This window comes from Ischnura elegans, chromosome 8, assembly GCF_921293095.1.
Source record: "Ischnura elegans chromosome 8, ioIscEleg1.1, whole genome shotgun sequence".
In the NCBI taxonomy this organism is placed as follows: domain Eukaryota; kingdom Metazoa; phylum Arthropoda; class Insecta; order Odonata; family Coenagrionidae; genus Ischnura; species Ischnura elegans.
The window spans coordinates 19,632,608-19,659,647 of NC_060253.1; the positions used below are offsets into that span (position 1 = coordinate 19,632,608).

At 37.9% G+C, this 27,040-nt stretch overlaps 1 protein-coding gene and 1 long non-coding RNA gene across 2 annotated transcripts in view; one reads left to right on the top strand and one right to left on the bottom strand.

Moving 5' to 3' along the window:
- Positions 1–11,199, bottom strand: part of LOC124164522 (D-2-hydroxyglutarate dehydrogenase, mitochondrial) — a 30,065-nt gene extending 18,866 nt beyond the window's left edge. Inside the window, exons 1-5 of the mRNA XM_046541873.1 lie at positions 10,665–11,199; positions 10,382–10,579; positions 7,662–7,855; positions 2,957–3,125; positions 1,601–1,890 (exon numbers count right to left, since the gene is read on the bottom strand). Of these exons, the coding sequence (XP_046397829.1) occupies positions 1,601–1,890; positions 2,957–3,125; positions 7,662–7,855; positions 10,382–10,579; positions 10,665–10,917 (1,104 nt within the window). The 5' untranslated portion in view covers positions 10,918–11,199. The remainder of the gene's footprint in view (positions 1–1,600; positions 1,891–2,956; positions 3,126–7,661; positions 7,856–10,381; positions 10,580–10,664) is intronic.
- A 201-nt stretch (positions 11,200–11,400) lies between these two features.
- On the top strand, positions 11,401–16,515 carry LOC124164523. The gene is made up of 3 exons (XR_006866055.1): positions 11,401–11,639; positions 16,071–16,200; positions 16,294–16,515. It is a non-coding gene; the product is annotated as an uncharacterized LOC124164523 (long non-coding RNA).
- Positions 16,516–27,040: the final 10,525 nt, after the last annotated feature.

Sequence of the window (27,040 nt, forward strand, 5' to 3'; positions counted from 1 at the left end):
CATAAACTCGACGTCGTGCGTATTTACTTGACTACTGTTGCGGGAGCAGACGATGCTCTGGATCTCCACGCGAAGCTTAGCTTAAAAATACTTGATCTCGGAACGAAAGCAGACGACATTAGACAAATTTTGAAAGTAAATTTCAACTGTCTAATATAAAATTTTCTTGAAATTACGTCGTAATCTTATAATCTTGCGTGTCATCAGTCGATATATCGATCGATTTTACAATCGAAATGGTATCATTCCAGAAGCGAATGTCTACGGCTGTTGCTGTAATTTGAAAGTCAATATAATTTTGCCCAATTTTTATGATGTTTAAAAAACCAGTTGACTTACTCCGGGTTGTTGTTATATTCTCCGAGTACGCTGTGAGAAAGAAAAATGACTTGTCTTCGCTTGTCTGAGCTTCACTCGTCCTCGTTCTGTAAATGTATATAGGATAAATCACGGGAGATAGACGCCGTAATCATGGAATCGTCTTCGGAAATCTATGAAAAATTGCGATTTTTATTCACATGGTATTGTTTTTCAATGTAGCGCTCATTTTCTTGATTTTAAATGTGAAAAGAGTTCAGGAAGGCGATCCTATGAGAACTACCGATAGTAATTGTAATTATGACGACTTTTTCACTGATTGCAATAACCCCGACTGCTATTATTTACTTTCCTCGTTAGTACGTTTTCCTGGTTAGTACGTTCATTTTTCGTGGTCCCTTCAGAAACGTACTAACCAAGTTCCACTGTATATGTATATTGCAGGATACAGGAAGAGATGGATTTAGAGGAAGATGTTGGTAATGATGAATCAGTTACAGTTCCCATCAAAAAGAGGTTGAGGATTCATTGAACATAATTGAATGGTTTTTATTAAGCATGGAGGAATGCGATCATAATATGATTGTATTCAACGGAATTGAAAACATTATATCGAAAGAGTTTTAAAAAAGGTTTAAGCAAACCCAATTACTAATTTCTTTCCTAAAAAGCCCTCTTGAACAAGTTACTTTTACCTTAGTGTAATCATTAAATTGTGAATATATGTATAATAATGCATGCATGTATGTTTAAATATATTAATATTATGGTTTTTTAATAAAATGGTGCCTATCACTAAAACCTCTCTATAGTGAACCTCCATACATCAAATTGCCCAAATTTTGATCCCCTCCATTACGATGTAAAGAGGTTTTAATGTACCAAGTTTATGCCTTCGGCAATGACTGCGACTGTCTTTCTCATTGCCTGTAGCCATAAACGATAGAGAACATAGAAATCACTCTTTTTTTGTCGCTTCTTCACCTTATTACTGTGCAGCTTAACATCAGTGCATTTATTTTCTGTTGGTAAATAGACTTTTTCTTTCTTTGATCCTAATTGCAGAAACTGTGTAAAAGACACTCACCTTCTCAAAAAATGATTCACCATGGGGTCAGGCTTCCTGTTATATATGTAAGAAGGATTGCTGGTAAATGAAGTGTTTATTGAAAAGGTGTTTCCTATTGTAATATATTATACAAGGCCGTGAATATGCCATATTTTCTGGATGAAGAGGTTTATCAAATAGAGGTTCAACAGGTCAAGGTTTTCCTGAACTTGCCTTGATTCTAGATGGCTCTGAGGCCAATGTCCCATCATTAATGTAGCCCTTATTGGTAGCCTCATCCAGGAAAAGTGAGAGTTTGGCCTCATCATGCTCTGAATTTCCACCAGATGTCTCAATAAGCAAAGAGAATGGTGTGTCCTCAGGGACGGGGCACTGAAGCTTGAGTCTTGTCACAGCTGCCATCAGTGAATCACAGTCCATGAACTCAAATGAGGACAGAATTTCACCCAAACAGGACCTTGCCAAACGGAAAGTAGCAAGGACATTTTCAAAGGAGTCAAGAGCTACATTAGGAGGAAAAAGTAAAAAGAAAAAAATGAACAGCATGTCCACTGAGTAGCATTAAAAACTTCCCTGACATTACTAGGTTTTCCTATAGAAATGCAAACTCTATTACCTATGGTGATTGACTCTCTAACATAGTAGCAATAAGTGGTTAAATATAGTTAATGGGGTAGAAATTCCTGACTACAGGAATAGTTATCGAATTATTTTAATATTGTGTGTTACATCTTAAGATGACAGAAACTTATCTAGACATGCAAGTTACCCCAGTAGGACTACATTCAATAAACCATCTACATACATATTCTATTAAACTTCAGCTTACATACTCACACAAATGGAGAAAAACAATTTAGGAATTTATTACACTGACCATTACAAATAATACTCCATCAGAATCCATGAACAACTTCCTCCAAAAGATGTTACCAGATTTTATGCTACCTTATTGCTCCCAGCACGAGAAAAATTGAACCCTCAGAACAAAAAACCAAAGAAACAAAGCAAACCATTCCTAGTATATAGAAGAAGATCAATGATTCGGAAATCTAAATAATGGAATGACCTAACAACGGAAGGTTTTCTGGAGTTTTTCAGAATATCTATTTTTAAAAGTTGCATTGCCAAAAATACAGGTATATAAGTGGTTTGATTGCCATCTCAAGAGCCTGGACGTCTTAACACTAATCCCACAAGAGCTAGTCAACTAATTTGCCATTTTCTTCTGCAAAATATTTCATTATGTGACTCAAGATACCCAGATGTAGTGATTTTGACAGATTTCACAGCATCAACGTCATCATGTCTATTCCTCAAACTTTCTCCACTTAGTAAGGAGAGAAATGGTAATGGGTTGAAGTTAACATTGAGCACAAATCATTCCATACCTAAAATCTATCTGAGGGGATCTGCAGTCTTATGAAAAATGGGATGGCATATGAAAGATAATTACTGCAGAATTCCTCTCAGCAGGAAGGGCCCAAGGATAAAAATTTTTCAAATCTATTTAAGCAAAAGGCTTATAAGTCACACGCTTTGGACACAGCAAAAAGGCATTTTACATACCCAGAAAAGCAACGTTCACAGCTTGAGGCTTCGGTGGGCACTGGATGGCAGCCTTAGTCACTACGCCCAAAGTGCCTTCAGAGCCGAGAAATAGGTGCTTCAAGTGGTAGCCAGTGTTGTCCTTCTTCAAGGTAGACAGACAATCAACCACTGTGCCATCAGCTTTCACCTAAGATTGCAGGAAATACATCACTTAATTTTTGTTTTGAGAGCTCTTAAGAACTCTTGATGAAACGTAAATGGCCAGGTCAAGTCAGCAAAAAATTTGTGGAGGCTAAGTACAGCATTCCATTCTACATTAAAATACGTAGCTAAAATGTGTCCAGGTGATATGAATTTCATAAATTATTTATTTTCTAAACAATCAAAATATCAAAACTAGGGATGGAAGGGTCCAGGGTATTTTTCAGAATCAGATAGTATCCTTGATTTTTGGAGCCCGATCTCTTCTGATTTTTTGGATCCAAATGCATTTTTGAATACCTGCTATAAAATGATGTATGTAATTATTAAGGTTTCTTATGGGTACATAAAATCAAAGGAATGCTTTTTAGATTTTCATACAGCTTTTTATATTTTATAAATTAAAAATCACTTTTATAGGCTTTCAAGCTATTTTTTTAAAACATCTTTTCATGCTCAGGACTTAAACTGCTATGCTTGGGTTTGGAATTGAAAATAGGAAAACTCTTTACATGAGCTATCGATCAGAGGCGTAGCAAAGAGGGAAGTCCAGGAGGTCCGGACCATCCCGAAATATGTATAAAAACACAATTATTTTCCATAATAAAAGAAAACAATATTAAAAAATCATGCATCAACAAATTTACAAAAGATTTATTTGAAAAATGAAGTTTTTTCAATCATGAAAGGTGTTCAAATTAGTTAAAAACCCTTTACTTTGTGCTCTGCAGCTAAAAGATTTTCCCCCTTGTTTTGGACCCCCCAACAAAATTCCTGGCTACCCCACTGCCATCGACTGAATTCAAATTTTCCTCACACAAGTTTCCCCCGAATGTTGTCTCATCACATACTGACTTGTGTTTCACCCGAAAATGCTTCAGTTGTGGTGAGGTGGATTTAGCACTTCCTCGCGATAGTTTCATGCCACAGGGCACGCACATGGCAAACATTGGTTCTCCTTATCTCAGTAAAAATGTTTCCACACAATGAAATACATTTTTATCAATATGCTAGTAAAATTAAATTGTAACGGCACAATCTGCGGCATAATTGAGAATATTTCCAACAACATTGACTATCGACGACCGACTATAGACGACCACTCAGCCATCTCGAGAGGAAGGGATGGGTAGCTGAAACATGTAAGGGAGATTTGGAGGGGAAGGATCACGATTCCTCCTTCCCGCCATCTTTTAAGTAAAGAGACCACGAATGAGGGAGTCAAGGACGAACATGTCAGATCATGCTATTCTGTGACATTTTTGCCTTCAAAGCGAAGCCGGGCGAGCTATGCGATATATGCAGTTGGCATTTCCAATCCTTCTACACTTGTTTGAGGGCTAAATGATACGCTTGTTTCTTTGAAAATTGTGCTGTTTGGATGATGTTGCATATTAGTACATACAGTCTAATTGTGAATAGAAAACTTAGTAGCAATCACTTAGAGTTGAAAAAAAAAATATCGTCAGAAATGAATCGTGCTTTGTCTCAAGCTTTTTAAAATCTCGTGCATATCATCAATTGCCGAAGCTATCAAGACATCTTCAGGACCAGAAAGTCACTCACCCAGCTCCAGAAACTGAGAATTGAAGGCCAAAAAAGGTCAGTTGGTAAGACAGGTTGAGATGAAACAAGCTTCAATTGTTCTCGTATAACTTGATATTTTCCTTAGAAGACATTGATTTATTGTCTGTATGATTTCGGAAACGAAAAAAAAACAATAGAGGCAAGAGCTTATGGACTGCTGAGGGTGGTTTTCTGAAATCTGCAATGTAGTTACTTTTGACGTGATTATTATCCTATGACGCTGAGATTCCCCTGATGATTGTTCAATCTCTCGGGTAGAATCACACTATGTTGCCTTTTTTTATTTTCCACGGCTGAAGTTCTGCTACGCAACTTCTGGGAGAGCTTTCGAAAAAAGGGTTCATGAGTAGGACAAGCATTGCAGTGCGACGGGGCAATCAAAGAGAGAATCGGAAGTCTTTCCATTGTTATGGGGTTTTGTGTTCACTGAAACTAAGTATAATTTAATATTTCGGATCCAGATCTGATGTCTTCCGCAACTTTGGATCTGATGTATCCAATGAAGGGCAATATCTGCGGGTATTTGGATCCTAAGTATCCGATTCGACCATCCCTAATCAAAACATATATGTAGTCAAAAGGAAGAGAAGAATAATACACATGACAGAATCGTTCACCATCAGGACTATCAACCGACGAGTTTTGGTGAAGCATTCTTGACTTTTTGATGCATAATAGAAAAAATATATACTACGAACTTCAAGCAGTGGCAAAGTGTAAATTCATCTCTGGGTTTACTGATAACTAAACCAAAATGAACAAAATTGATAATACTTCGAAAAGGTCAAAAAATGATTTAAAGTAAGGGTATGGCAGTATGTCTCCCATTAATTACCAAACAAACAATGTAAAAAGCTGGAAAACTATCCAAGAGTTTGCTCATTCTGGTTAACCTATGCTGGCAGCAATGTCGCTTCCTACAGCAAGAATGTACAAAAAAACAAATCATATAAGGCCCACACGAAAGACCAAGGAGTAGCAAAGACTCGCTGTCGCTAGACAAGAGTTTGTGACATCATCATCTTATGGTAGATAGGGTAAAGACTAGAGATGTGCGAATAGTATCCGCGAATACTCGAATACCTCGAATATTAGAAAGTATTCGATATTCGAGGTTTCGAATAGTTATGCGAAAAGTACCGCCTCGAATACCTCGAATACTTTGAATTTCGCGTCATACACTGTCGCACGCACGTCGTTGGTAGTTGACTCGGAAAAATGTAGAGAACTGTAGTCATTTAGTGTTCGCAGCGCCGTTTTACGCAAGTTGACGAATTACATCAAATTCGTGGATTTTAGCGGTGAAAAGAGTTCGACGAGGGGAACCGAAAATGGTCGGGTGAAAAAATCCGCAAATCCCCGTTTCCCCCCACCAGGAGAACCTCAGTGCCGTGGGATAGCAACCTTAGGGCATTTCCCACGATTCGCTATCCCCCTCCATTCAGCACTCGCCTCACCCACTCTGACGCTTTCCTCTTCTCCGAAATCAAACAAAAGGTCCCAGCTCGCGCAGGGATCGCATTACGAAGACCCCTGCTTCGAAAAAAATATCGAGTTACGAGAGCAATAAAAACGTGTTTCACGCCCTCCCCCCTTTTCTCACCCACTGACCTTTTTCTAGCTACCTGATTCGAAGTTCCCCATTTCTGGAGGTCGACTGCTGCGTGAGTACCGTGGGGTACTTACACTAGCGCATTTCCCAAGATCCGGTATCCCTCTCCATTCAGCACTAGCCCGCCCCCCTCTGAGGCTTTCCTCTTCTTCGAAATAAAAAAAGGTCAGCTCGCGCAGGGATCATATTACGAAGACCTTAGCTTCGAAAAAATACCAAGTTACACGAGAACAATAGAAACGTGTTTCGGGCCCTCCCTTTTCTCCCCCACTGACCTTTTTTTCCTACCAGCTTCGAAGTTCCCCATTTCTGTGGAGGTCAACCGCTGCATGAGTCATCTATTAGCACAAAAGGTGTCTAAGAATGACTATCGTCAATTGATGTTACACCTTTATTGAATTGAAATATTAGTAATGTCGCGTAATTGCAAAAAGAATAAGACCAAACACGACGTATTTCTGAGTTTATTTAAGCATTTTACGCAAAGAAATAAATGTCAAAATACGACGGAGACTTAGCATTCTGGCGAAACTCGATATGAGCAGCAGAGCTTCTCGGAAGTTGATGCGGTATTTTTTTCCAAAAGCATATATCAAGCTACAATTAATGAGTGGTGCTATAAATCTTTATTGTTACAGTCCCAGACAAAGGGATATTTTCTCAGAATATTTGGTTTCTCCCTGATAGCAATTCCAATTCATCATCTTATCTCGTGAGAACTCCCAAAGATAGACTGAAAATAATTGAAGAAATCCGGTGGAATAGAGCTTGTATTTTGCAAAATGCCTCAGATTGTCAGCTAGCACCTGGCAGCAGAAGTGGGGGTAAAGCAATGTTAGTTGAATTAATAATATGCCCAATTGTTTCCATAAAATTAAAATATTCATTAATCAGCTAAATTCCTGTTCGAATCATTTAAAGGAAATCAAAATTACTTCCCAAAATCTTGTGTTGCCTGCTGCATAGGCAGCCGAGTCAAACATTCCAGCATTCATCATTTAGTATTCGAGGTATTCGAAATTCAAGGTATTCGAATATTCGAGCAATGATTTAATATTCGAATTCGAGAAATCTGCTATTCGACCCATCTCTAGTAAAGACCATAGATTTTTCTATGCCGATAGCTCGAGAAGAAGACATCGGATTGAAAAATGGGAAAATGTGTGTCTCTCAATTTTTCAAACTCTATCTCTTCAGACATTAAGAGAAAATTTAAGAACCAGCATATTCCTCCACCTCCTACTCAGTTTACCTCCTAGATCATAAGAAGTGTAAAAAATCTTCCAATGCGAAACATTATTTTCTACAATTTTGTCTACTCACAGCCTCCACACCAAGCACACTGCCATGCAAACTCCCATATCGAAGCAGACGGATGCCTCCAGCATTTGTGGATATGTTTCCTCCGATGTGGCAACTTCCCTTGGCACCCAAGTCCAACGGCATCATCAACCCCTGCTCTGCAACTTTCGCCTCCAAATTCTCCAAAATGCATCCTGCTTGACAGACAAGGACCCCTGCACAAGAAAAAAAGATAAAAACGACCATTAAGTCTAATGCAGTTCCGGATAGAACTCACTATTTATCAAATTCACTCAGGATGTTATAGGCCTGCATCCAAACGTGAAGCCACACTCCGCCTGGAAGGAGAGAGAGAGACTGATCCCCTCCCCCTCAAATGAGTGAGGGATTGCACTCTTTTTGAGGCAGTAGGTTCAGTGGGTGAGTGGGAGGTTGACCGTGTAGACATTCCTAATGTCATGCAAGAGATCAAGTAAGAAAGCAGTCAGACTACTGCTTTCTTCCACTATCCTACGACTTATTTTACTTAATATTTGAAGGGTTTGGAAGCCAAGGGGTAAATGTGATTTTTTTCTCAACAGATTTAGGTAAAGTAAATTGTTAGAAGAAATATACACAAAAACTTGGTTGCCAAGGGATACGAGTGAATCTCTGTTCTGCGCTGACATTGAGTTGAAAATCAAATGCACTACTGAATATCTAATTGATCGCATTTGTTTTCTCTACCTCATTTCTGTACCTAATTCTGTTAAGAAAAATGAAATAACTTGTACTTGGCTTCCCACTGGCTCATCTGATCAAATATTTCTTTTTTCATTGCCTATTAAATTCAAAACAGGCTATTGACGAAAATTATAACACGTAGATTTAATATTTTTAGGTTTGCCTTTTCCACATTATACACTCTTAAGAAAAAATTGAAGCTTTTATATTATTGTTTTGTTTCTAGTAAGTATTCAGTGACTTATCAGATTTTAAAATATGAAACCACTTCTTACCAGTAACTGATCAAGTAAGAATTCTATACAATGACAACAGACATGGGATTATAATCTTCATAATGCCTTTTAATACTAACTCTTGTTCACTGAATATTTAAGAATGGCTTTGTCACTATTTTTAGATCCTAACTAGTTAAAATAACCTTTAATGGGAGAAATAGAGACTAGAAAGGACCGTATTCTATCTAACCCCTCATCATACATTTAATAATTGCAGAGGAATAGATTGTCAAGTTACTCTTGAAATTAAATGAAGAAATGAAGTCAAATTAGAACAAAAGACACACAAATGAATGCCTTTAAAAACAACAAAAAAATTAAATAGAACAAAACTTAGATACATCAAGTGTAAAAATATGTGAACAATGGTGGGAAAAACCTAAGGATACATATTGACGTTCGTTCCTATAGGGAAAAAAACCCACTGCAGTTATGAAACTCTTAGAAAAAATACTTGCAGCATATCACTCTCTGACTACTTCTCTTTCATAAAAATTAAATCCCTAAGCGGCTTGGTAAATTTCAGGGGAAATACATTATTCAGGATATTCAATTCACAGACATGATCCTATACTCACTACACTACTAATTGTAAGCTCTAACAAATTATGATTATTAAAAAAAAAACTTGCCTACAACCAGAAATTCACTAATAATCCACCAAAATTTTAAGATTCTGAAGATGCAAGATTTAAATTCTTTGATTTAAATGTTTTTCTAGAGCTGATGAATTAGGTTTACACAAAGAAAGTAGTCATCACTGAGTAGAAGATTACAATAGACAAATGGAATTCAAAAGGCTTTTAATGTCATTTAACCTTCCTTCTGACTCAAGTTCACAGATAGATTAAAAAACTCATTGCAATGATAAACAATGAGTATATACACGTGTTTGTATTCATCTTTCATTATCAAGGTTAAATTGGAAGATTATACGCAAGACAAAGCACACAAATAGCCTTTACTTTTCAGAGTTTTTTGGAAATTATTACTCTTTATGGAGTCCATCATTTTGCCACTCGTACCGTCAAGTGTGACATTACCTTTTTCATCATTTTCATAAAATGGCCTGTCCATTATATTCCAATCTATATTACTAAGTCATCGATGAGAAATTGAATAAGCTTTAAGGAGAGAAAAACAGATGTGTAGTTCCATATCATTGCAACTATACCCGAGTTGGCCAGAATCATTGCTTATTTTTTTGTGAAGTGATACTAGAAATATCGTTGTATATAAACTTAAACAGAGGAAGAAAAAATTACATCTTGAGTCATACGCTAGCACTAAATTTAATTCCACATGAAATTCAAAAGCCTGCAGCCCACTCTTAAGCGATTGTGAACAATAACCTTAGTATTCAACATGAGACACTAAAAATATGCATCCACTAAATACCCAACATTGTGCTGTTTGAGGATATTCATGCGTTGATCATATTGTGCAAATAGTTGTAGCGCAGGTAATTATTTATGTTTGGCTATTGTTTTCCTTTCTTGTTGACCAGATGAATTAAGTTAACCTACTATAGATATATGGTAAGCATTGAAAAGCCATTCTTGTAACTATAAAATGACACATTCTAATAGTGTGTGTGGTCCTAAACAAGTGTTCAATGGGAGAAAAACTAACGAAAGATACGATATTGCAGAACGGCAAATGGCATTGAGTTAATCTCACATCGAAAAAAATCCATAGCAGACAATTACAGGTAGGGGCAGCCGAGGATTGGTTTCTAACCTGATGTTTTATTTATACTTATTACTTCATTCATGAGAGCAGTGGACAACACAATCTCATCAAACACTGGTACACTGCCACCAACCAGCCCCGTGTTTCCACCTTGAGGACACACAGCCAAAACATTTTCGTTGCAGTATCTTAAAATTGCTGACACTTCCTCAGTTGTTTTCGGTTTCAAAACTGCTTTGCTAGCACCTGAACCCAAAAAAATTTACATGAGTATTATGACAAATTACACGCGTTTCGCCAATTTTATCATTTTAACATCAATGACGAGTACCTCGGACAGTTTTTAACCAATCTACATTGTAGGATTCCACATCTGCTGCATCAGTCAGGACTCTACTCTTCGAGAGTATTGATTCGAAAAAAGATATATGTTTATCCGTAATACTTGAATACTTCCCTCTCTTCAAATTAGAATACCTGACTTGAGTTAACTCGACATCGAAAGACGTTACAATGGACGTGTGAAATGATTTCAGGTTAAAATGCTTCGCTCTGGCGGTCTTCAGCAGATTGTGGGCAAACATTACTCCAAATATTAACAACGTAAAATCAACAAAAACAAAAGAGGCGATTTAAATTCGTAGAGCTTGGTCAAAGATGCCCCTCATCTTCCACACTTCATCTCGAGATATCTCAACTTCAAAATTCAAGGTTCCCTGTGATAACAAAGCAGCAGATGGATTAAAAATCGCAGCCCACCGAAAATTCGTTCGGCAATTGTCAACAATAATCCGGCATGGTTCATGCATGATTAATACATTACACATATAATGTATTAATATTATACATATAATGTATTCTCCATGGGTTCATAAATACTAGTAATATAAACTCTATACATTCGTTATTCGCCATAGAGGGACCTCGTTATTCACGGGTTCACGGTGTGGTAGCACCGTAGCACGCCACGATGCAAAGCATGACGAGCAAAGATTATATATGACGAGCATGAACATGCATATGGACACATATACATATATGGACATATGGACGCTCATCGAGCCAATGCATGTTCATGCTGACGAGTATATAATCTTTGCTGACGACCGAAAACAGTTCCGTGCATTGGAAGCCATTGTCGCTTTGTGTGTTGGAAGGTGTCCCGGGGTATCGCGAGGTTCTACGCTAGCCCAGATCTGAGATTGCAGGTTACCAAAATCAAACTTACAGTATTTTTGATATAACTTATCGAACATTAGGATATATTCAAAGCAGCGAATAATAGTTGAGGGTACACAATGGCACAGTAAGTAACAATACATTGACTACGGCATTTATGCTCAAATACGAATGCGTACACGTGCAACCTATATTATTACCTGTGTATGAGAAAAATTATGGCAAGGTTCGATCCCTTATCAATCTGTTGAATTTGATGATTTACATTCAATATCTAATGTAGTGGTATTAAGGTAAGGCAGGACCTTCGTGGGAAGGCGAGGAAGGAGAACGCTCGTATGTATGCTGATAGTGCGACCACGAGTGACGAAGATGTTAGAATCGTATATAACTACGACCAATATTATAAATTCTCAGGCGGAGTAATCTCTTATGTTAATCTCCGCACTAATTGTAAGTGTAATCTGGTAACCGTTGTCATGGTCCTTATTTACGGAGCATGATATTTAAGGACCATGACAAACTATTATAATTTTTCGTGGTGAATACCTCTGTCGAATATTTCTCGGGTTTGCAGCCAGGTTAATGCTTTTATACAAGCCGACGTTTCGGGAGACGACTTGTCTCCCATCCTTAAGGCTGTTACTTTATGGAAGTCCAATTTCACACCAATTTCAATTTGTGAAGTTGGACTTCCATAAAGTAACACAGCCTTGAGGATGGGAGACAGGTCGTCTCCCGAAACGTCGGCTGGTATAAAAGCATTAACCTGGCTGCAAACCCGAGAAATATTCATCAGAAGGACCATGACGATCGTATTGGTCGGGTATTTTTCTCCACCTCATAACCTCCATCAAAGCAGTTGAGCGCGAAACTCCGTGCGTTACAAATGCCCTGGGGCGGACTACTGTACACTGTACCGACGATTGTCGGTTGGCTGGTTCTAACTATAATTCATGTTCGTGGATTACATGGATCCACAATGGTTGGGAACTTGCAGGGTGATTTTATATTTTCTCTTTTACTGGTAAAAACTCTTAGGGGGATCCTACAGCGATTTACAAAAATAGAATTAAAAAGTTTTAAGTAAGTTTTATATAATTGTTCCAAACCTATAAATTTTCTAACATTACCTGTTTAGCCTTAAAACTTCTTCGTAAAACACCTGAACACATGTATATAATAGGGCCTATAATCTATAGGCTAATACCTTAGGTTAACCTATACGCCTTATCATTAACCTCTATGCGCCTTATAACCTATAGGGCCCCCGCGCACTGGCAACTTTTTAAAGTAACTATTCAGTTGCTTAGTGGAAGTTCAATTGAAACACACGGCATCGATTGCGGCTCCTCGCACGGGCGACTTTTTAGTTGCCACAACTAAATAATTGCGTCCAGACCTATTCTGAGGGTGGGTGAACTGTTGCCGGCAGGAAAAGATCACGTGGGTTTTGCCCCAGCCCCACGCACTGTCAACTTTTCAGTTGTTTGACGGATTCCTTGTTCGGATCGCATCTTATGGAAAGTGTTTTGCTGAATGCATTTTTTTAAGTTTTGGGGTTATTTATGGTAATTTTTTACTGAATTGTACTTGGAAGCCTTATATTTATAACTTCACTCATTTGCACTATGTAAATACACAACATTAACCTCCCAATATTTTTACTTAAATAGTTACACCCCTTTCATTAAATTTTCTTCATACTCTTGAAGTTCTTCGAAATTCTTTTCTTCACTTTCCTATACTTCTTCTTTCTACTTGTCCAGCTACTAGGTACTGTTTCACAACACCAGTGGCGCCAACTCCATGGGGCCTGAGCCCCCTTAAAAATTCGTTATGGGTGCGAGAATGCGTCAGGTTTGTCAATTTTCCCTGGAGTGTCCAGATATCGAGATTCGAGTTATTAGGGTTCTAATGTTGATCATATGACTCTTCTAAAATACTTAAAACTCGCTACTTATAAAATTTCCCGGGGCAAGATCCGTTTTGGGCCCCCCTAATATCTTTTGTAAGTCGGCATCCCTGCACAGCACATTACATGGTGGACCACGGATCTCTATTGAAGAGACTGTATAATGTTGGGCCTTGGAATTTCTTGCATTCCATCTACATTTCCGCTCTTGATTAATTTCTTTTTCTTCTTTCAAGTTGTTACCTTCAATTATTTCAGTTTTCGAAATAGGATCCCTATTTAACAACACCACATTGGGTAGGTAGATGTGTCCTTCCTCTTTGGTATGTGATTTACACCTTCATTCGATGCCTCCATTTCTTCTATTTTTTCCTCCTGTTCTTTCTTCCTAATTGTAAATTTTACTGCAAATTTTGCTCTGGCCCCATTACCTTTTGGGATTATTTGCTGTACTTTAATTTATTGAACAAGCTCTGGATTGTATTAGGAAGCCAATAAAAATCACAACCAATGGTCATGTAACCTTACCGAAAGATTCTGCAATACATGTTAAAAAGTCATGTCTTAAGTTACACTGAGGCGGCGCCAATCGTTCCTGCAGTGAATTTGGAGTTAATCTCCACAGGTGTGGGTTACTCCATAGAACCACTTTTCTCCGTAATTTTTCGTTTAAAATTTAATGCTGAAATATTATCCTAACCACCTTCTTCATTTTCTGGTTCAGGCTCTTTTGAGGTTCTTATCCATTTCACATTTTTTTAAATTAGTGAGCATCATAGAATAAAAGTTGTTTGACTGAAGAAAATTACAATCAATAAAAGGTGGAAAGCATGTACAATTCATTCAAATTTATCATGGATATAATAGAGGAATCGTACTTACATGTCAAAGATAAGTTAGTGATTCAGAACAGATGATTACCAAAAACAAGAAAACAATATGTATCCCCAAAGATTCAATCACGGCATTGCAATCGTGATTGCAAGCCAATGATTACTGGAGTTCAGCCAGTGTCGTAACTAGGAATATGCTTTGGTGGGAATGGAATGGCCTGGGGCGGGAAAATTTTTGAAAAATGACATGCCTCATGATACATTTTACTTCATTTTGGTGCTAAAAATTTTGATTTCTCTGATGGCTTTGGGGCGATCTATTCCCTCACCCCCCTATAGTTATGCCACTGACTGCAGCCCAATCCTTCCTAGCTTGCATCATATTTTATTTTCTTAAGTTTCCTCCTCCTGTGTTTCTCGAGCCAACCTAGTCTCTTTTCAATAGTTAAGTCTCCTTTCCATGTATAAGTAGATGCATGTATATCTTCCCTGATATCTGGTCCCATATTAAATAGCCACTCCACCGAAATCAATCAATTCGGCTTTTACTTTGTGAAAATCCATGTTGAAATGAAATGAAAATTTGTTCCTTTGGTTATTTTCTTGCTGTCTCAGAATGAGCACAACAGCACATCTAGCTTCAACTATATCCATAGTTAACTTAGCAGAGAGGCATCTACTTAATCGCCACTGTGCGGTAGCGAAAAACTCTAGGGTGAGTAAATTGTTTAGTTGCCGGTGATTTAAGTTGCCAGTGCGCATAAATCACGGGCCCTAAGGCCCAGGGTAATCAAAATACTTCTGTGAGGAATTTCTGGGTGGCCTACAGTGATAAAATATAACCAAAATGTAGAGGACAGAATTCCTGACAAGTCCTAACCTTGGCATTTCTGCTGTTGACAAAAATTAAGATAGGGATTTTCAATAGCTTGAGTACTCCGCTTCCTGATATGAGAACCTGATTAGGCCATCAGTCTTCAATGAGAAATAATGTACCTACCTATAATCTAAAATGCAAGAAGACCCTGAAAGGATTATATTTCTTCCACATGTCAACCTCAAACATGTCCTTCTTCTCTGAAAATAATGTTAAAATAATTATGAGCTGTCTCTCCCAAGTCCAGCCATATCCTACAGTGAATGAAGTATGCCTTGAAATGTGAAATTCTTTTATTATATAACATCCAGAAAAGCTAACCTTTTCTCATGAAGACTCTATATACACTTACTATATGACTATGTGCTGAAAGCAAGGAGAAGTTGTGGCATTCATATCCTAATTGAAGCACAGTGCAACTACTACAAAGTTGACATTAGATGCATACAAAGTAGGAATTGTAATTCTGCATTTTCCCAGAAATCTTTCAAGTTAGGGGATCGCACTTTTGTGGTGGTTGGAGTGATTGCTTCCCACCCCGTGGTCCAGGGTTCGGGTCCAAGCGGTGGAAGAGATTTATCAGAGATGGCCCGATTCTTGAATGTTGTGTGGAGGGTATTTCAAGCGCAACACACTGTTAGTCAGATGGAGCATTGTCACCTAGGTGCCTTTTGTTAAGAGCAGGCTAATCCGATGCCGGGTTTCTCTCTATCCTTCCCTCATGGCACAAATAACCTTAACTGTCGGTTGCCTCCTCCAAATACCATACCATCTTTCACGTTTGTTTTGGCTACCATTCATCATGTGATGAGTAAAGCCTTCCAAATGTATTGGCAATGTTTGTTATTTTGAAGACTAATTGTATGGATGAATGAATTTTGAATGTCAAAAAAATAAGAGGAGGATTTGTAATTCTGTCACTGAAATTTTCAGATTTCCCCCAAGGGATTATGAAACATTTAACAAGATTTTATTGGACCATATTGCATCAATACCGAAGGAATAATTGCAAGAAATGGCGGATAGTTTCAAATACAAACCACCGGGAACTTCACGTGCAAAGGTAAATTATAGCAATGTTCATTATTCCTTGGTTATTACTTCCAGAAGAAAAATTCAATATTATTTATAGTGATGCTAATCATTCAAATTACAGAAAGCTGTTAAGAGAGGGCCAGTAGACAGATTATCTAATGCATCGAAAACCACTGCTGCAAACAAAGAACACTTTGATAAGAGTGGAAAAGGAAAAGAAGGGTAGGAAGATCTCGCTGACAATTCAAGATATGCCACTGGTTACAAAGAAAAGAATACTTATTATAAGAAAAATTAAAGCATACAATTTTGAAACTTCAATAAAGATGCATGGTCCTAGTAAGTTAATGGTTTTGATTAAATGAATATAATGGGAAAAATAACTTTATTTCCAACAATTTAAACTACAAAGAGTCATTCTAACAGATTACAAAATCATTCACACATTCTTCAAATATAAATTTGATGTTAAATCAATTATAGCTGCACTTCACCTAACAAAAAATATTCAATTTAGAATAATTATATAGTAATACTGAGGTTATCCCTATTGGAAACTTCTTATACCTAAGTCTTACAGAAATTCTTATAAAACTCTGTAAGAAATCTGTAAGACTTAAGCCGATGTCCCAGGGTCAAATATGCGTCAAAATTTGTTACAACTGACGTGCACTGTCTCACATGGTCAAAATGTCATCCATCTGGCTTTTGGTCCTATCGTTTGGACCAAACTTGTTTTTTTTTCATATGGATGAGAGAGATTCTAAATTTTCATCCAATTGGATGAAACCAACCAATCACAGGGACTTTGACAAAAAAACATCACCAAGCGCTGACACACAGGCCACAAAGGTTGAACTTATTTATCGTCTAAAACACTCACAGTACTAAATTTTTGGTGACACATTACCACCTTCCGCAGAGTTAGGTAGGAGACTGGTCTCCTACCTATAGAATGATATGAACATATTGATATGATACTTTGTGATCTAAAACTTAAGAAACTGATAAGTGATCCATGTGTGTATTGTGATGAGAAGAAGGAACTCATAATAGGAGTATATGTATATAATCGCTGGCATTGTACAATTCCCCATGTGGGGAATGTTGAGTGGGCCAAACAACTATCATCTACTGATGGCATCAAAATGATGTGCCGCTGTACTTAGCAAATTCATATCTAGACTTCAGTGTATGCCATAATAATAAATTATACGTAATTTTAAAGATAATTTTATTCTTAATTCTGATTTATTTTTTCTTTTATGAAAAATTGAAAAACCATGACACAGGAGTGCAATACCTATGTAAATGACTCCACGCACCATAAAATTAGCCGTTTTGTCAACTTCATGAATTTTGTAACTCAGCCTAGGGAAAACTACTGCGTCTACAACATTCATCTTCCACATAAAGTTACAAACTGTAATGACTGCTCTGCATTTTCCCCACCTCTCGCCGACTTCCGTTTGTCGCTCGCTGCTGATGACTCAAAATCCCACGGTATGAGCGACCGCTCACCTGTGGGGGTGCTGTGTCGGCATACACGAGGTGACGACGGTTGGACGGTTAAAATAAAATTGATAGAAACACTTCTTAATTTATTTGCAATTTTTCTATGATCCATAATCCATAAAATATTCATACATGTGAATGCCAATAACTTCTATTAATGTCACGTTGCCAAACGGGGCTGCACCGGGCCAGTGCCGGTTACTAGGAAGCAAAGTTTTGCGCACAAGACGTGGCAACGCAGCTTTCATTCGCTCCTGCGTATTTTTAATGCCTGTATATAATGTTAACTGCATAGAAATCATCTATTTTTGGATCATAGAAAAACTGAAAATAAATTAAGAAGTGTTTCTATCAATTTCATTCTTTCTTTTGGGGTAAACTGTAGGACAAGATAGTGTTTAAACATTTTTGTTATTTTACAACAAAATATGCGTTCTAAAAATACGCAAAAGCCATTTTATTAATCTACACTAATAATAATAATAATAATTTTTTATTAGCCCTGTTGATCCAAGAAATTGGATATAGGGCAAGTCAAGAATACAAAATACTACAAACAATATGTACACACAATCAAGGTCATATACAAAATGTTTTCAACTTATTGTAGAAGATGAATGTTGTAGACGTAGTAGTTTTCCCTAGGTTGAGTTACAAAGTTCATGAAGTTGACAAAACGGCTAATGTTATGGTGCGCAGAGTCATTTATTGCACTCCCGTGTCATGATTTTTGAATTTTTCATAAAACAAAAAATAAATCAAAATTGAGACTAAAATTTCCTTTAAATGATGTATTATTCATTATTACGGCACGCACAGAAGTCAAGATATAAATTTGCTAAGTACAGCGGCAATTCATTTTGATGCCGACAGTAGTGCAATGGTTCCCTAACTGGGCGCTACCTCCCCCTGGGGGCATTGCTGTGATCAATGGGGGCAAAAAGTGCCCTGGGGGCACCGAAGGGTCCTGACATTGTGACAAATGTGAAGGTTTCATAACCTTTTTGTCTTCGTTTTCAAGCTTCTTTTCTAAAGTTTACTTTGTTTCCTGCATATGGAAGTAATTTAAACCATGTGTTTTCTTACATTTTAATGTAAGAACGGTTGAAAAATATTTCCAAGCCTTTCTTGCACAAGGGAAACGTTCGAAGGGGTTTAGTCTCATTTGGTCTATCTTTGGTACAACTTCACGATGCAGAGAACTTCCGCAGTAAATTTCAGCTTGAATAAAATGGTTGTGAATGAGGAGAGGTATCATGTCATCTGATTACTAGATTTGGTAGTTTTACACCAAATATTTACCAGAATAATCATTTTCCAAAGAAGTCCGTGCCAGCGATATTATTGAGGGTGTTTTGGTAAGTGATTTTTCATTCTTCAGATGACATTGTTACGGTACTACCTATTACATAATATTTTGTACTATTTTATGATAGCGAAGTATATTACAAAAATAAACAGCCAGTATATTGTTTACGTTTTCATGACATGGTAATAAATTATTCAAAACGAGGACCTTTTCTCTCATACTTCATATATATAAGATTAAATTTCCCCTTTGCTGGCTGGATATCAATTCAATAAATACCTGGTTTACTAATCTAAGTCACCCAGATTTTTCTGATATTGTGCATTTCCTTGGAGCATAGCTTTTTCAAACAATGGGAAATATTCACAATAATTATTTGAATAAAAAGAGCGCATTGCAAATCAAACCTGTCGAAAAAGGGATAGTGCCTTGATCAGCTTAGGAAAAAATATAGCCACCAACGAAGATAATTATGAAATACGAGAGCCTTCAGAAGTAGCGATTTAAGGAGTTAATTACGTAAAGCGATAATTATTTCTGGTTGTTCTTCCCAAGTAGCATTAGAGAGACCAATATAGTAGATTAAATGGAGTAAATTGAGCAGTAAACATATTTCTTAACACTGTCAAAAACACAAAAAACTGCTTTGTGCCATTTGCAAGTATGTATTCCAGGCGGACATTTGAATTGATTGTTGAGAGCAACGATTGTTGATCAGTTTGTAATATTATTGATTAAGGCTACAGATTAGCATAAACAATTTCTATCACATTTAGATTTGTCGTAATTATTGGTTATAACCATACCGCTAAGCTTTAAGTTCGTTTTCCAGCTTCGAGAAATACAATGACTGCCGTAAATGTTTTCCTTTCATCTTTCCTGACTTTAATTACTTAAAGTCAGGAGAGATGAAAGGAGGTTTTAATGAACTGAGGGCGGCCCAAGGATTAGATGTTGGGACTGAAATACAAGGAAAGATCTGTGAGGTGGAGAAGGATGTGTGATCACAGAAGTTGCCCACCCTTGGAAATGGCTCCTGAGAAAGAATGGATTTAGAAGATACTTTTAACTTATTAAAAAAAAAACCCTTTGAAATGATTATGGGAAGAAACTCTAGACATTAGAGGTGAATGTGAAGAGGGAGTCAACTTAACATTGACAGGCGATTTTTTTATAGTCTCAGTATTTGGAAAGGAAAGTGATGAAGTGAGAGAAAGTTTAGAGCTTATTGAAGGAGAGGAAGACAAAATTACGAGGTAGACAAGACTTTGATTGGCTGGGCAGCTTAGCCTCAGATTCTACACAATTCTTATAAGAGGAGGATATCTCCTCTATGGAGGATATCTCCTCTATAGAGGAGAGGCCTTCACTTGAAAATTTACCTTCTTATACTGCTTAACCCTTTAGCTGCGGGAGCGTCAAAATTTTTCTGCCACTGTGTGCGGGACATGAGCGGGGAAGATATTTTTCCGTCGACCCCGGGCGTGTGTCTAGCAGGTAGTGGACCCTCATAATCCGGGACTAGCCACCCTACCCCCTGACGACAGACCCTGAATACAATTGAGCCCTTTCTAAGAATCATAATTGGAATTAAAATATTTGAACGTTACTTTTTCTAAATTGAATGTAAATGAATTTTTTTCCTCAAATTTGGCCAGCATGACATTTTTATAAGCGATTTGATATCAAACAGTAAAAAAATCCATTGATTTTTAACCATATTCCTCAATATTTCAACCATACTTCAGCCGATTTGAACTTTGGGGAGCATTTGGATGTTTGGATGCGGTAGGTAAAGGTAATGGATAATAAAGGTTATAATAGGCATTCTCATGAAGGTGGTCCGATATTATACCAGATGAGGAGCTGTCGAACTGGAAAATCTGAGGAGTAAAATCATCAGTCCTCGACCAAGGAGATGATGCGGATTCAATGTCTTCAGCCAAATTGAATGGACCACCATCGCCGGAATCATTTGCATCATCCTCATCCGTCTCAGTATCCCTGGTAGACACAGACACATCGGAAAAATTTCCGTCCTCACTCTCACAATCAGAGTCGAATAAAATATTGAGAACTTCATCCTCGAGAGAAACCTTTCTCCTTTTTGGCCGAGATGGCAAATTTTCACTATCCATAGTGAAAATAAATGAAGAGATTCACAAAATGTAGTCACTCGAGTAGGTACTTGATTAGGAGCAAACGTACACCACCGAAACTCTGGAAAAACTGAGCAAAGATCAATAGAGCATGTGGAAAAGACAGGATATTCGAAGGGAAACCCATTCGGTGGGAAATCCAGGCCGAGATTATAATACTCAAAGGAAAGAAATGTCCTTGTTAATTACGCAGGTGCGACAGACCCACCACCGAAAGTATAAGAAAGAATAACCAATGCTTTCAAATAAGTTTCCCCGGCTAATGGACAATGACAAGATTAAAAAATTCCTAGGAAATGCAAGGATTCATTGGAATTGTTTTCTTCGTGAATGTGCCGCGGAGAGCAGAGAGACCTCTCTCTCGAAGAAGGGATAATCTGGGTAGCGCTCCCCGTGGTGAGGGTGCCCAGTCCTCGAAAGACGCCTTTGTGCTCTCTGCCACTAGGTTGGGCCGAGTTCAAGCAACCGCGGAAAGGATGGCAATAAAATCCTAAGGAAAGTCTGCCAGTGGTAAGAAAATCTGGTCAAACGTAGAAAAACGTTTTTCCCGCACTCACCATGCAGAACGTTTAAAAACGTTCCCGCAGCCTAAGGGTTAAGCAAGGGTGAAGGCAAAGCACAAACCTGGGCATAGGTAGGCTTCTGAGTGGCTGGCAAAGCTGCTGTCTGAGGTGTGAAGGCAGATGACAGCCCTTCAAGGAGGTGCAAGAGAAGGAAAATTGATTTCATTAGGTATATGCCATAAGCAAAGGGGAAGCAAAAACCTCGGCAAACATAGACTTCCATGTGACAGGCAATGCTGAATGTTTCAAGGCAAATGAACAAGCCCTTTCACGAGAAGGTACCTTGGGAGTCAAAGGTAAAAATTTAGCCTCCTTTGAGGAGTGAAAGAGCAGCAAAAGCCAATCATATTACCCATTAAGCACCGTATCCCTTTAAGACTCAAATGCAGCCCATCCTTGGAAAGCAGCTCCTCTCCAGGTCTGGATGATGCCTCTTGAAATCTCCTCCAGTTGTCAATGAAGAAGGCCCCATACCTAAAATTAGATAAAACTAGAGTGAAAATATATCATTTCATAAAAAAGTCATCACAATTATAATAAAAAATCTTGCAATTACCTCACACTCAGATTTTTTAGGAGGGTATTAAGCTCTTTTGTTGCTGCATAAGCATCTCCAACCGCCGACCTTCCAAGGGGGTATACTCTTTGGACCTATTGCCGCTGTGCAAAAACACACTTGAAATGTGTAAATGAACTCTTGGGTTCCTCCGGAGGATATTGGTGACGAGACTTTCATAGTAAGCCACGGTTTTCTGAGGTGAATGACCTACAATGAACAATAGGTAGTACATGGGGTAGTGATAAAATTCGAAGTACTAACAATTCACAAATTTAAATATTAAGACATCAGAACAATTAAAAATATTTACACTTGACTATTATTGGATATTAAAACTTTAAGAGTTTTCCACCACAAATAAAAAATATAAAAAACCTACACTTACCAACAATGAGGTTGTTCGTCCCTAGATGAAGAACTACACGATTGCACGATTCTGTGGCCTTAATCATCCACCTGATCAGTCATACCTGATCGTGATATGACACGGAAACTCCTAGGTGTACGAACTTGCGTACTTCCACTGCGAAGCTCCAATAACAAGAAGCTTCTTGTTGGCTTGGCCTAGGCCAACCATCTCGACCTGGAGGGAGTCATTAATTAATACATAAGACTAGAATAAAATATCCGGCGAGACACTTCGCTTTGAGGATGCAAATAATAATAAGAAAAGTAAACACAGGAGAGGAATTTTCCATTAGTATATACCTAGAATCTTAACCATTAACTTAAACTACCTATTAATCTCCACAGGAACAAGAAAAACGTGGTACTGCAGCACTGGACTCTATTAAGGAATCGAGGAATGAAGATTACGTCGTTAAGACTAAAGAACTTACACACGATTAGTGAAACTGGAGTCTTAAAATTAAATACAGGAGAGGAATTTTCCATTAGTAGATATACGTTAAAGCTAAATATATGAACTACAACAAATACAAAAAAAATTGTTAGAAAATTTAATACGGTAGAGGAATTTTCCATTCGTATGTACCAACACACGCTACGAATAACATTAAATACATATTAATCTCGGCTCGACCAAGAAAAACGTGGTATTAAACAAATACAAAAAATAGTCAGAAAAATTAATACGGGTGAGGAATTTTCCATTAGTTGGTATGCGTAAAAACTAAACATGAACTTAAAAACAAAAAAATAGTAGGAAAATTAAACATGGGAGAGGAATTTTCCATTAGTAAGCCCCTGCTAACGCTACTATTAACTTTAACTACCTATTAATCTCGGCATGAACAAGAAAACGTGGTATTTATTTCAGACAGAAAATTAAGTACAGGAGAGAAATTTTCCGTTAGTAACTATACGTTAAAACTATACAGGACTTGAACACGATTTTTAATTGTGCTTACGATTTCACTACTCCTGCTGCTAATAAAGTAAACCGTGGCAAGTCACACCCGTCTGAATTCAAAGAAGCAAGTGAATCAAATAATTGACTTCGCGCGCTAAATAGGAGAAAACGGCAATTAGAAAGTGGAAGCAGTACCAATATTAGCCGTAAGTGGCGCTGCCGTGGGGTACAGCATGAGCATACGAGCGGGGGACTCTTTCTCCATCCTGTAAAACTCAACGGGTAACGCACAGGAATTGGAGAGACACACAGTTTCCGTGAGTCGACACTAGTCGACGCGTGAGTCGCATCATGGCCACCTTTGATAGAAGGCATGATAGGAGGCCATGTAGAAGGTCGTCCACGGATATATTTCATTAAAAGTGCACCAATCCTGCAAAGCAGCCCATTCGCTTTCATTAAAAATATAATTTAATTTCGGATCCAAACTTTACGAATCAACAATAGATACCTTTCGTGTCTTGTTGTGAGTAATGTAAAAGCAAAACAATACCATTCTCCTTCTTCCATGGCAATACGTTAAGCCGATGTCCCACGGTCAAATTTGCGTCAAAATATTTTGAACAAAATTTGATGCAACTGACGCGCACCCTGTCCCACGGTCAAAATTTTGTCCAACTGGCTTTTGGTCCTATCGTTTGTACAAATCACCGATTTGTACAAATGGATAGGACAGGTTCTAAATTTTCATCCAATTGGATGAAACCAACCAATCACAGGGCCTTTGACAAAAAAGCATCGCCAAGCGCTGACACACAGGCCAAATACGTTAAACTTATTTATCGTCTGCATGAGTATTTTAATTAATAATTATGTATATTATGGACACAAAAATAAACTTTGTTGTATTCCACACAGTATGCATTAAAAACCCAACCGGTTTCCACTTTTTCAGGTCGTTATCTTAATCGTAAACCTCTAGATAAGGACCTGAAAAGATCGAAACCGGTTGAGTTTTTTCATTAGTATTGTATGGAATACTAAAAGGTTTAGTTTTAAATTTATAATATCACCATACCACGAAGTCAATTCACAAAACATTATTTCAAATATATATATACGTTCGTGATCGTCTATTTCATCGCCTGGTGTGGCCCTAAAGGTAAATATGAGCAAATATTCGTCTAAGTGATAGGCGATGGAAGCTCTCAACTAGGAAATCCGTAATAATCAGTTGATCTTAAATAGAAAGGAAGCAATCTTTAGAATCGCAATACCAGGAGGGATGTTTTGGAAATAATAAAAGATTTACTTAAGGTATCGAGGCCGAATTTTACGCTTTATGGAAGGCATACAATGCGAGCGAGCAGCTGGAGAAATGACTAATATGAACTGACGATTGTACCTGTGAAACACTACAGCTGCCCGTTTCTATTACTATGATTATAGGATAAGGACCTTATTTTAGAAACAGCTAGATTAGGAGAGAAAAATGTGATTTAAATGCACGCTTACAGCACTATTCATAATATCTCCTCAACCACAATGTCCATCATTTATTAATAACATTTTCCTCGCGGGAATAAACTGCCTCACGTTTGTATCCTGGCGTTTTATTCTGCCCTCAACCTTGCTGATAAGGGACATGAAAATATCCTGACTTGTCGTCAATTATTATCGATAATAAACGGGAACATCGGCGACCAACTCCTTCTCCAACATGTTTAGCATGCTTATTCCAACGCTTTCATACCCCTTTTCCAGCCAAGGCCAAGTTCAGCATTCCTTCTGTTTTCTTTTTTTCGCATCTTTAATGTTCAATAGGCCTGTTCAAACAATTTCGCCTGCTTAAAAAGAAAGAATCCTCCACCTCCACAAGTTTCCTAGTTGTTTACATAAATATCGTCTATCGTTTGTTTTTGATCAAAATGAGATGCATCGTGGGACACCCCCGGTCCAGTTGTATCAAAATATTTGCATCAAAATTTTTGGACAAAAATTTTGATCAAAATATTTTGACGCAAATTTGACCGTGGGACATCGGCTTTACATACCTAAAATGACGAAATATGTAAAATACCGCTATTGGAACGCATAATATATGTGTAACATTGGAAAAGTTAAGTACTGGTCCCACTACACAAATTTTACGTTTCAAGTGTTTAATCAATCATTTTTATTGTAAAGAACATACAATTATAGAGAGCATCCACGGATATAGCGTCGGAGATTATGATTTAAAATCGTCAGGCCGAAAAGTGTAATCATAAGTCCGCCATGTTGCTTAAAAAGTGTCGGTAGGTCCTACCGAGCGTTTTGAAATCGTCGGTATGTACCGACGGGTTTACCGACAATGAGCTGGGGCGGATCCAGGATTTTTTTCTGAGGGGGGCACATGGACGGCTGAGGCCAGCCGTGGCTCAGGGGTCTGACCTCAGAGTAAGGATTGGGGTAGAGGGCGCTTTCAGGCTGCGCAGTAGCAGATTCTTGTAGTCAACATGGTTACCACGTGATCGTGGGAAGAAGTGCGGGAATCCCTTGTGGGAAGTGTGGGATGTATATGCTGTATATGCGGGATCTTGACTACATGCGCAGTAGCCAAAGCGCACTCTCCCCCATCCTTACTCTGAGGGTCTGACAGGTCTTCTCATATTTTAGATTGAAAACAAATTACAACCCGCCTATAGGTGGTGTTGCCTCGGGCCCCCTCAGCATGGAGTAGGCGCCACTGCCATAGCCCAAGGTGCGTATAATAGGAGGTGGTCTCAGCTGAAACTCCGTGCGGGCGTGACGTCACGAAGTTCCCAACGTAGACGTATGCCAGGGAATAACAAGCAGGAACCGGGTCGTGATATCGCCTTTCCGCATCGAATTATTATGAGTTACAATAAAAATATCGTTGTTAGCCATCAGATTACGTTGTATACTCTTCCGGAATGTCCATGTTTCCTTTTCAATCGCATCATAAGACTAGCAAAGTAAGCAGAATTATCGTATTCTACATCCTATAGTTTCATCCATAAAATATCGCAATACATCAAGCTATTTGAAATTATAAGCTCATAAGAGGAATAAGCTACCGTAAAAAAATAGTTAAACACGTATTTTATTTAAGTATTTTTAGCTTTAAAATTTAAACTGAAAACCAGGACTGCAGATTCGTAGCCACTCCAAAATTGCAAATGGAATTCTATTGATATCAAGATAAAACATTTACATGTAATGTAAATATGTGTCACAACTATTATTTTGGCTAAAAATAAATATCCTGTTTATTGAAGACCGTAATCTGAGCTAAGTCAGCACCAGCAGTAGTTAATTCGCCACAAAAAAGTAATTAAGGGAAAACTATAAGCGTGCCTTAAGGCCTGGTTACACGGCACATTAGAATGTACAAGAATCTGTACATTTTTCTGAATGGTTTTCTGAACAGATTCTTGTACATTCTCAT